The 12895-nt window shown below is 38.2% G+C and overlaps 1 protein-coding gene across 1 annotated transcript; it reads right to left on the bottom strand.

Annotated features, from left to right (window-relative positions):
* Positions 1–1074: 1074 nt before the first annotated feature.
* LOC149413241 (rhomboid-related protein 2-like) lies at positions 1075–10185 on the bottom strand. Its single transcript, XM_089645235.1, has 6 exons — positions 9961–10185; positions 8070–8319; positions 7110–7350; positions 4874–5087; positions 2846–2996; positions 1075–2014 (listed from the first exon to the last, which is right to left on the bottom strand). Exons 1-6 carry the CDS (start codon positions 10060–10062, stop codon positions 1851–1853), a joined length of 1122 nt encoding a protein of 373 aa, XP_089501361.1. The 5' UTR covers positions 10063–10185; the 3' UTR covers positions 1075–1850.
* Between the last annotated feature and the right edge of the window lie 2710 nt (positions 10186–12895).

The following is a 12895-nucleotide window of genomic DNA, read 5'->3' on the forward strand; positions in this document are numbered from 1 at the left end:
GGGGGATTCTACATGATTGTAGGAGTAAAAAAGATAAATAACTTTTTCCGAAATTCCAATTTTTTCTTTTTCATACAAAAAGACATACCTGCTAAAAAGCCATAGTGTAGGTGCAAACTTACCCGATAAATTCGCAAGTGTGAACGTGGCAACGTTGCATATTGTGAGTGGCGCGTATCCATGGAAACCGCATGTGAATTGTAAACAATAACAACACAGAGTTCGCCGTATGTTTTGATATTTTACCAAATTCAAAAAGAGAACTGCACTAAAATCACTTTTTATTATAAAAAATATTAATAACTCATTGAACACTTAACTAATTTCATCGCTTTTTACTAATTTAAAATATTTTCAAAATGTCCACCTTCTGCTTGTAGGCAAGTATGTAAACGTACAGTAATATTATTTATAATTCGTACATTGTGGCGTATTTCATCTGCGGCTTCGTGAATACGTAACCGGAGATCTTCGACGTTATTTACTTCTTTGGCGTAAACTCGATAAAACTCGATGTTTAAGGAAAACACGCACCGAATAAAGATGTACTTTTTAGTTAGACTTATACACTAGATAAAGACACTAAATTAACAAGTTTTTATTTAAATGAGACTTTTAACACTAGATAAATTAAATTTTCAAAGTTGTTTACTCCGCGCGTCAAATTATGTGACATTCAAAGCACAGACGTTTGCTTACTGAATTACAATAGCGGGGGGTGCAGGAAGGGGCGCGGGATGTAGATTTGGCAACGACGAAAAAAATAATGCCGTCTAGGCACGTCGGAGAAATTTTTCGTTATTAGCTTAAAAGTACATCTAAAAGTTGGAATTTCAGAAAAAGTTATTTATCTTTTTTACTCCTACGATCACGTAGAATCACCTCCCGAAGTTACTGCACTTTACCACCGGACACCCTGTATAATATGTGTAAATTTTTTTGTTAAACAGTTTCACCAATATGCATTTAGGTTTATTTCAAATAAAAACTACAGAATTATCATTTCAAAATGTGTATTTATTCAAAATATAAAAATAAAAATAAAAATAAATTAATTTTTCACTAATCTGACACATTAGAGATCTGGCATTATCTGAATCGGCATTAGACTTTTTAAACAAGGTTTGCTTGGGAAAACATCTTTTGTTATAAATGACTACTGCTAATGTCTTTCTCGGGCGTCTCCGACTTCTTCCACCATTCACTACCAAAAACTACATTACAATGACTTTCATTCAACTCCTTATCTCATTCCGGTGCAGAGATACTGCGTTAAGTATTCCTCGGGCGTCCCCGACTTTTTCTACCATTACAACCATTCTCTAAACACTCCTGGCACTAATAAGAACAAACGTTGAAATTTTTAGCGATATCCCTTGACTACTTTTCGAGTTTTGCGAGTGCAAAAATATGCAGGCAGAATTTTGACGTATTGAGATTTGGTTAACAATAGAAAAACAAATTTAGCTACTACGCACTTATGAATCTGACTTTAAAAAAATGTATGTTGGATAGACAATATGCATTTATTATCTAAGTATGTACATACTTACACTATTTTGTGTTAATTTAATATTTAATCCGGTTAAATCAATTTTTATAAACATAGTGCCAGATCAGTGAGATTCTATTTAATTTTTTTTGTTTCTTAAAATTATGTACATCTAGGTAAAAAATATTAGAAATTGCAAATAATACTGCGAAATTCGGTAGAAAGAAGAAATTATCACTGAGATGGTCTGGACGAGAGTGGATGGACAGACAAAGGGTGTCTGTGCAGTTTGGTCGAAGCTCAGTGACAGTCATATCTCCCTTTGTTTCCATGGTCTGTGCTCACAATATTGGAAGGATCATGAGACATATCTAGTGTCAACGAAGTGGCTCGGCCAGAAGATGTTGATGCAGATGGCTGCTGAGACCAGGAGGAGGAAGAGTGTCACAGCCACCCACCACAGGATTTTCTCCCACGACTTCACTTCCAGATTTCGTAGAACTCCAATTCCCACAAGTAAACCTGAAAGATAAAAAACTGTTATATTTATTACTTTCGGAAAACCCTCCAAAGGTAGATACAACAAAGTGAAAATGTGCTACTTTGTTGCCCTTTTAGCCAGTCTGTGCGCACTTAAAAAGGATTCTTACTGTGCAGTATTGCACCCCATATTACCCCAAGTGAGTGTTTTTGTGGTTTTATGTAGATTATAAATTTTATTGTGAACTACCAAGTATGTGGGAAAAGTTTTAATTGCCCCAATGGAGCGGGTAATATGCCGATGCGAAAGAAGTTCAGCCTCCCAATCTTGGCGGCAGGTATGCCGATGGGTTAAATAATAATTCACATCTGTGATAAGGCAAGCTTGATATTGTGTGAGTTTAGGACCTTCCCAGCATCAAAGTTCAAATCCGAAGCGATTGAAGTACTATCAGCGCCTTGGCTCCTTGGCGCCTTTGCAAGTCGACGCCAGGAGCGTACTACTCCAATCGCGCCTACACAGGGCCGACCCTTAATGTTTGATCTACTGTAAATGTACTTCGACCTTGTTGAATTCTGAGTAGCTGAGATTGTAGACTCCATCTGTTGCAGAGGAAATATGGTTTTTGGAGACCTTAGAAGGTCTCAAATCTTGGACAAAAGTAAAAAAAATAACATTATTGACCGTAATAATCTTAAATCGAAAGAGAAAAATGGTTGATCATTGGTACAGCTTCTCCGAACTAGCAAGTAAGTTAATAATTATTTGAACTTTGATTGGAAGACCCGTAAACTTTATTTCGCCCTTTTGCTAGTTGGGAGTGGCTCAGTATGTTGTGCGAATGTTGTGAAAATAAGGACAGTTGAACTGACCTGCAAGCACGCCAGCGAGGTGGGCGGTGTATCCTACGTTGCCCGGTTTCTCTATTGGATACCTGTTCATCACGTTGGCTCCAATGTCCCCCGCAAAATACAGTAGGAACACCATCAAACTTACTAAGGGGTGCTTCATTTCAGACCAGTTCTGTTAAAAATAATAACACTGTTAACATTCATAAGAAAAAAACAACTTACACTTTTTCACAAATGATCATCTAGCCAATCAACATTATGCAAGTGCATTCTATAAGCAAAATAAATACAAAACAATACAAGAACAACATGTCAAATCACCAGAGATCAAATGGGAAAATAATTCACCGACTCCAGATATTTTCATATCAGAGGGCTCGGCTCGGTAGAACTCCTAACAGGGCCTATAAATCCTACTGATCCCTCAACATAAATATTTTAAAAATCTTTCGTTATCCTACATGTATTTTAAATTACTGATTTTAGCATTTTAGTTATTATTATTACATAATTATTCAAATACAGTAGAGCCTCGATAATCCATACCTAGAAAATTACAGCCACGAACTAATTACGTATCCGAACGTGGCTGTAATCCAAATGCCAAATGACCCCTCTCTCCTCTCACTGAGACCGCTAACGCTGTGTTTTCTGTAGTTACGTAAGAGCTCTTGCGCCTCTTGTTACACATGTGCTGCAGTCACATGGTGTTATAGGAAATTTTATAAACATAATTCGTATGTCAAAACGAAAACTTTAACCATAGTGCAAAAGTGAGTCATATTGGATAGTTTGAAAGATGGAGTATCACATTACGCTATACCCATCACGGTCTATTTCAACATATCTCTCACCATACACTACCAATTCAAATATATGGCGAGCGATATGCTGAAATAGGCCAAGCCATGAAAATATAGCGAGATCTGTCACAGGCTTAAAGGGGGTGACAGATTATGCTATACGCATCAAAGCGTTTTATACAACTCCATATCGCTCGACATACAATCGCAAACAGACCTGTCGCACCTGACAGATGATGTGTCATAAGTGTGGGCGTGATGACGATGAGGCGCCGTGATCTGCTAGCCAGGCTATATTTGAAAATGATGGGAGTATATCAATTTAGTCAGATCAATTTACAGAGCGCCGTGATCACGCGGCTGTCAAGGTTACAGATCCCATACAAAGAAATGATATTCCACGGCAGTTCCCCAGTTGATCTGACGGAAGATTATAGCCTAATCTGAACGCTTTTCCAGTCCGATCAGGTTTTGTTTTCATTAGTTGGGATTATCAAGACTCTACTGTAATAATATATAGTGGACGATACTCTCAGTGTCGCCCTGCTGAATGACCATCATTCAGATTCAAAAAATAGCTGGAAACTAGGTACGAGAGCCAGTTATGGTCCTGCCATTACATACACTGAAGAGATAAGCCGATAGAAATGTTAGTGGGTGCATCTGGTGAGTCCAAAGTAAGGTGAAATCTCCCTTACTTAGGGTGAATTTGATCAGTCTTTTTCAAATTTCAAAAGATAAGAGTCGAAAAGTTTTGTGTAAATTGGTGACATCTGGTTTAGCCATTATCTAATCAGTGAAAGGGTTCTGAATTGTGTGAATTTGAAATGTGGATAGTCTCAATGGTCGAGGGGTAACTCTCGACTAGCAAGCTGGAGGTCGCGGGTTCAAATCCCGGCGTGCGCAAGTAAATTTTATTTGATGAATTTGTGTTATTTCACAAATTACTCACTCAAAATAACATTTAGTATATTTGCAGCACGTTCCAGAGTGGAAGATACTTTCAGTTTCGCCCTTTTCGACCACGATTCAGAATTGAAAAGTTGCTTGAAATGACTTTGGCCGTGTTTGGTGAGCAGATCTCAATAGCCAGATACTTCCCCACCTTCAGCCTCACAACATACCCCAATTGATGCCATAATCTCACTGGCTCCAGACGGTTGGGATTCTTTTGTGGCTTCACATAAAAAAACCTAGATGTTCCCCTCTGATCCACTATCATACGAAAGAAGAAGAACACCCTTACCAGTACGATACTAGAAATGTTTGCCACGTATAGAGCGAAGACGCCCCCCGAGGCGCCCACCAGCGCATCCGTGGAGTTGAACACGGAGGTGGCCAGAGAACCCGCCAGCACCCCGGCGCCGTACACCAGCAGCACGCGCCACCAATGGTGCACCATCTGCAAGGGGATCCCAATCAAGATCTGCACCAGCAGGTTCATGAGCAAGTGGCCCAACCTGAAACAGATAGATAGAAACAATAAATGATTATTGTTAACCTTTCCTCATCTGTGGTGTGTATTTACTACACATTGCTTCTAATAACTTTAATAACTCTATAAATATAATAAATTCTTCATTCAGATTTTAGGTATTCCTCCGTTATACATTTATGCACTGAATTAAAAAATAACATATTATATAGTTTTCAAATTCAATTAAAAATCAGAGTTTTTTATTAAAAATCGGGAACAAATACACCAATACAATCAACCGTGTGATACTAAATACGCGATGAGTGTGTGAGGAAATGACACGCTATTGATGTCCCGCTTTAATTCTCTATGCGGGAACATGAGACATCCACACTTCTGCAGTTGTAGTTTTTGATTTAGACCATCGATACCTACGACCGCACAGCTGTGTTTGTGCTAGCCGCCAGCCGCGCCGCTAGCCAGTTGGCCAAGAACCGTCGTTAGATGTGGACCCTTCGCACGTTTCTTTAGCATCTGCCGATGGTTTTTTTATGTTTTCAGCAATTAAATTACAATTATTATCACTTTTGATATAAAATATAATAAACATAATCGATTAGCTATGAATATTCATATTTTTCCGATATTAAATTGCTTATTTTGAGATGTGTATTGACTATACAGCACCGTAACGCATGTATTTTTTTAGCACAGTAAGGGAAAGGTTAACGGAACGAGTGAGAAGCTCAACGATTCATGTGCTTGGCATCAGTTCAATAACAAAATATAACATTTAAGAAAAGTGAAGATAAAGAACAAACAACAAAGCTAACCTAACCTAACCTAACCTCACATGACACACTCTGTCTTAGCACACACTCCCTGCTTCTTTCTCATTCATGCATACTGTTATTCTGACTCTTGATATGACCCAACTGAAATATTTGATTCACGGCCAAAAGTAAAAGTAATAAGTAAAATTTCATTTTCACGGCCAAAAGTTATACATATAGTTATTTATTTTTGGGGTATTATGCCGTGTTGAGCTACCTCCTTCTTTAGCCAGCGTTTCGGACAGCATTACAGTCAGTGGCGGCTAGTGGTCAAGATATGTGGGAGTTCACCAGAACACGTGTACATATACATGTACATGTACTATGTTATATTCTCCCCTCCTTTTGTTTGGCGATAACCTTTATGACCATCTTTAATTTTTTTTTAATCTTTATCTTTTTTATATCTTGTTGATATATGGCCACTGAACAAAATGTATGATTATACCATTGCTCAAAATTCGATAGATTTCGTACCTTTTTCCAAAAAACTCTATTCTCCCTGTGAAATTCAAAACCCGCACATCTGGGGACTTCTTCCCAGAAATAGCATCACGAGACAATGCTTGACAATAACAATTAATCTCTCATCTCATAATAACATTTTGTAACTTGTATCGAAGAGAGCTGTGAGCGGAACATTGCCTGAAAAAGAGTCTGTAGATGTTAAATTGAGGGCACAACATCAACAAAAATATCACGCAACTATGTTCTCGTTTAATATGCTACTGAAAAAACTGTTCTTTCCGATGTGGTGGTAAAAGCAAGATCGCTGTCCGCGATCGTGCTAATATTGGGAAAGAATCATATGTACCCACACTTTCGACTGTTCACAGATTATCCAAACAAAGTAGTAAAATTTTGGATCGCAATCGAAAACGAACTGCTATGAACTTCGTTGAACATAACTTGCATTGCACAGTCGCAATGCAAGTTATGCACGCTTGGTAGGTACCCATCGTATGAGATCTTTGTGAATGTTATAACCGAACCGAGTTTCGTATTGTGATTAGCCATGTCGGAAATTTCTTTGGTTGTTGGACGCTCGGCAGCACAAATTAACTGGCCGCCACTGATTACAGTATCCATCATCAGGACATATGTGTAATTACACACCCGAATTTGGGTAGCTATCACTTGAGAAGTTAGACACGTCAGTACTGCATTAGCAGCACACAACAAGCAACATACCTTCAGTTTACTCATCTTCGCACCCAAGCCCACCTGCTTACCTTAAATGTACAAACATATATGTAACGAATCTCCAGGCTTCTTGTCGCTTGTACGGGTTGTACACAAGCCAGGTGGCCACGGGAGCGCCTCCATTCTCCTTCAGGTCACTGAAGAACAGATCGTCCACCAGGTACAGAGTTATCTGCAGCATGGACACCAGGACCATCACCACTGGCGGCGGCCACCATTTGTACTCCTGCTTGTATTTCCCGTCTGAAGCGGATAGACGGGATACGCTTGCTGTGGAAATAAAATTTAAATAATTTGATTGTAGTAAGTCAGGTATTTTCAAGAAAATATCGAGCTATACTAGTATATAGTAGAAGGCAAAGGATCGCGAGAGAATTCTGAATAAACCACAACCAAAGAATTGCCAAAAATCTGGCATACTGCCGTTAATGGTATTAATTAATTTTTAATATTAATTTTTGCATGGTAGCCGTTCTTTCTGGTCGCTCGCTAACCAGGAAAATTTCTACATAACTACTTTTTTACCTCTGACCAAACCCGATGGTCGGCTGGCTAACTTGGCCCGCGAGAAAGCTGACTTACTAGGCAAAATTTTTGCGGAAAACTCCTTCCAGATAACGGAGAGACTCCGCCTTCCATTCTGCTCTGCAGTTTCCAAATGTTTCTCCAGTTCAACCAAAAGATGGAGCATATCACCTGTGGCAATTAATTTCAGCGTAGATAGCGCTAGATAATAATGCCTTGAGAGTATTTCACATACTTTTTTTATTAATTAATCAAAATATCCCTATGTTATTTTTTTTATATGAAAAATAGTGTTTTTCGAATAGCTTATCAAATTCCTTTTTAAGATTTAACGAGGGTGGGTTTTTAAGGTTTAAGGAGGGTGGGTTTTTCTCTATTTTGTGAAATTTCAATGGATGCTTTGCGAACTATCTAAAAAAATTTGCACCACCAATTACTTCTCTAGTTATTATTTAATTACCCACCTGCTCCAGTATAATGTCTCGGTGGCACCACAAACCCAACGTATCTCTGAACAAAGCGCCCAAAAACATTCTTCAGCTCGGGGTGGTGGATCATGATGCTGAACTCCTCGAAGTCCAGGTGCCCCGAGTTGTCCCGGTCCGCCAGCTGCATGATGCGCCGGACCACACCCTCAGGAAAGTTGTGCTGCCCGGAGTTGATGATGCTCCTCAACTCCAGGATGGAGATGTTACCGGTTTGGTCATAATCATACTGAAACAGTGGAAGTTGGGAAGTAAAGTGCGGGGCGACGGTCCGATTGAGGAACTAGCAAAGACACGGTCAAAAGCACTGAGACAATCAGGACCGGTCCTGTGCAGGCGCAATTAGAGTATCGCCAAGGAGCCACGGAGCCAAGGCGCTGATAATAACCTTCTTCCTAACACGTCCTTCCAGCTTTTAATAGCGCCAGGCACCGTTTGACAATGAACCAGCCCTGGAGACAATCCAAAGTTATAAGAAACGGTCTAAAAAAAAATACCCTAACTGAACCAGCTGTCAGCTACTGTATGTTCAATATTGATGGACACTGAGGGAGCTAGTAGGACTATTAACCGGACACTTCCCAGGTCAGGAGACAAATGCAACTGTGGGATTGGAAAACATCAATAGCTGAAGGAAATGTGAAGAGGATGAAGAGACTCCAATTCATCTTTGGTGCCAATGTCCCGCTCTGTTGGGAACAAGGCTCAGATACCTGGGAAGACACATTGTAGAACTAGAAGACAGCCACATATCCAATGACGAAGATCAATTGATGGAAAGAAGGATCAGATGCCTGAGGAGTTCATTTGTGGAACCAGGAGATATCGCCAAATACCTGAACTTCATTAAAGGGTCTGGAACACCAAAGGGAATAAGGTAAAACATAAAGATGTGCTATCTTCGGGGAACTGTGCAGACCTTCTCCATATCAACCATAAATAAATAAATTATTAATAGTTACACTCGGCAATAGTTCCTTAACATATTGATGGACACTTGCCAAAAAACAGAGGTTCGTGGTACGACACATGTGTTTTGTGAAGTCGGTGAAAATTAGTAATAAAAAATGTAATCAAATATGGAAGTGTTAGACAGGCTTACTACTGCAATACAAAATTTGACTTCCCTGCCCGTTGTGTCATAGTGATATAACAATGTTACATTGTACATTAAGGTGCAGACTACTCCCATCGAAAAATATCATCATCACTGCCACGATTGCCTGGATGGAGTCCTTCCTGATGGCCCTCTGGAGATGAAAGACGGTCAAATATCATTCATAAACGGCTATTTGGATAAATTTTTGTTTTTTATATTGTTCGCTTCTTTTCTGTTTTTATTCTACTATGTAATGTTATTTTGTCAAATTTCTTTTTAATAATATAGAAATATGAAATGTATTGCGATGCACTATCCCCGCACGCTTTCTGGAATATTAAATAAATTTTTGTCAAATTTCTTCTGAAATGACTTCAATGTCATTGAATCTGTCTGTTATTTGTAAAAAAAGTAGCTCATTATACAAATACTTTGCTACAGATAAATAAACTGTTTAAACAGTGAAATTCCGGCCAATAGCGCACATTTTTGAAGACAGGTTGATGGAAAAATCAAGATCAGGTTGGTAAAATTGTTTAATTCTACAGAAGTTCTTTGTAATGAGAGACATTGTGGTGGCATTATACTAATGGAAAACAAATGCCGTATCATTTTGTAGTGAGAAACATTGTGGTGGCATTATGCTAATGGAATACAAATGTCATATCTTTTTAGCCTTGACAGTGGCGTTTGGGAAATTCAACTTTCTACGGTCATTGTTTCCCATTCTATGGTGTCATAAAGTTTTTGTTTAATAACAACACAACTTACCTGGTCAAATAGCTGTCTCATTGTAGATGGTCTCGCTGAAGCTTCAGAATGTTTAATATCCCTCAAAGGGATACTTTCTGCCTCTTCCACATCTTTCTCCATCTTAAAGCTGCTAGTTCCACTAACTTTTTACTCTTCAAATTAATTTAAAAAATGTTATTTTAACCATCTAACCTGAATCGGTTATTTATTTATTTAGATAGCAAACTAAGCACGTAATGTCCTTCTCAGAATTTCACTGATAATGTTCTAGTCTATTGGGGATATTGAATACATTATATATTTGTTGATTTTGAGCGTATAATCAATGCTGGTTGGTGTATTTATTATTATCTATAAAAAAAAATTGATAAGGAATATGGGCAGAGATATGCAAACCAAATCACAATTTTCAGCAGAATGATATTTTGAAAAAAAATTGTGCGTTCCAACTGCCGGGGCCTTGGGAATTATGTCATCCTCATTTCGAGGAATTGTGAGATATTTTTTTTTTTGGTGAATTCCGCACAAGAGTCCCGATTGCTCCCGACTATCCCAAGCAACTGGCAACTTCAATTGGGGTGTGTTGTGAGGCTGAATAGAATTGGAAAGGAAATGAGATTGGGAAAAGGGGATATTGAGATGTGTTTACCAACATGGCTAAAGCCATTTCAAGCCATGTTATTATTCTGAGCGATTCTAAGAGTATCTATCAAAGGGAAGGAGAAAAGAAAGGAGAAGATGAGGTTGAGAAGTAGCTGGCCCATCTACCGGTTTTGACAAGGGGTGTCGTGTTTAACTCAGGGCCGGCCCTGAACACAGCACCCCCAAACTGACAAATCTTCATACACAAATTGAAACTTAAAAAAAAAAAAACTAAATATTTTCAGTTACAACAACATCAATAATGTTGTATTTTTCAATCTTACCACTCCCGGAAAAGTCACGGACCACCACCGTTGGCTATATATCAAATATATGTAAGGATTAGCAGATATTGAGAATTTTTCATAACACACAATAAATTGAATATATTTTTAGGACAAGTTTTTTTTACTAATTTTAATAACATATGAGGACACGTCAGACAAGAAAAATGTTAATACTGGACCGGGATTTGAATTCGGGACCTTCTGTAAATTCAAGCGCCTGTCAATATGTTGAAATAACAGTACATAAATAAAAGTTTGTGAACCCCTGCCACCTGTGGCGATCCGTAATCTCTGCCACAGATTACAATGATGAATCACTTCTGATTATGACTGATGTAGTAATAGATGTGCCGCCTGGCAGGGTGGAGAGTTAACCAATATCAGGCATGGCAAATAAACTGAGAGATAACTTTGAATGCCTTCACCATCAATGAATCAAGTTGACAGATTAAAAAAATATTTGGGCGTCAACTGAAGACAATTGTTCTTTATTTATCTTTTTATATAAATGAGAGTGACTGAGGCCGGCGGCCACGTGGCGAACAACAGGCAGGCGGCATGTATTTAATTTTTATAAAAATCTACAGTTTTATTCCGAGATTGATGAAATTTCGCACACTTGACCTTCAAAATAAGCAGAAGGTCACTGACTTCATAAGATTTTGAAAAACTTTGCGTAATGTCATATAAAGGTACTTCAGCTAGTTAATTATAAAAGGGAAAATAATATGATTCAACATTATAATATCCATCCCAAAACGCTCGCAATATTTGGATAATGTTCTATGGCCCCAACACAATATACAATACACTACAAACAAATACGTGTTTGACATCAACCCGAAAAATAATCCAAAATGAAACATCACTATAAGGTAGGTAGACGATATAATTTTTTATGTGAATACCAGGAGTCCCAACTGCCCTTAGCCAATGGAACTAATAATCAACACGCACGAACATCATAATAACAAAAATTTGTTTCTATATTTTATACTATCGTTAGTGTTAGATGTAGTATGGGTATTGCTTCGCTATTGATTTACTTTGACCATGTCACTTCTTCCTCAAACGTCCCCCACTTATTCTACCATTGAAAACACTCTCTAAACATTCCTTGCACTAATAAGAACAAACTTTGAAATTTTCAGCAAAATCGGTCAACTAGTCTACGAGTATATACGGCACCCACATACGAACATTGTTTTATCTATATAGATAATTTAATATTTTTACATTGTTTTACCCTTTTATAGGTTTTCTGTAACTAGCGGATCTTCCAAAAAATCTTTGAATCGGGTGAAATCATGCAGTCCTTACGTAGATGGCGATAAGGTTAAAATTCATGCTTAACACCAGCCGCCTGTTTCATGCAAAAAAAAAAAAAATTGCCTACAAATATGTTTTATTTTATTTTGTGAAGTTCAGGCAAAATTATTTAACTTTTTTGCATAATTATGTAAAGAATTTAATTTGCCATATTCGAGGGTATTTTATTTAGTTATTGGCTATATTATACAATAAAGCCATGTCAGAAAAGGGGTTTGTAAGTAGGCAATTTCGCACATTAAAGCAGTTGCAATTGGCCTGATTCTTAATTTTTTTCTGGGCTTATAAAGACTGCTCGATTATTTCAAAGGCTATGATTTGTTCTACTCATATATAACATAAAAATATGATTTATTTTTGTATACCTGCTTCTAAATATACCGTCACGCCGTCTCCGCAGGTAGAGGTAGGCAGAGAGAAAGGACCGCCAAATAACTCGGTCTTGGCACACACTCCTTGCCTCATTAACATTCATGCATACTCTTCTATTATTCGGACTCTTGACATGGCCCGACTCAAGTATCTGATTCACTTGATCGTGCCATGTCTTTCTCGGGCGTCCCCGACTTCCGTCTTCGAAAACCACTGTTCACGCTACACATGCAACACTTCCCTCATACAGAGACACAATTGCCTGTGTGAGCTTCATATTTACTCCACACTTGGACAACATTTTCCTGTCGACTCAGACGTAT

Source organism: Hesperophylax consimilis, chromosome 22, assembly GCF_061612785.1.
Source record: "Hesperophylax consimilis isolate HC1 chromosome 22, BYU_Hcon_1.0, whole genome shotgun sequence".
Lineage (NCBI taxonomy): Eukaryota > Metazoa > Arthropoda > Insecta > Trichoptera > Limnephilidae > Hesperophylax > Hesperophylax consimilis.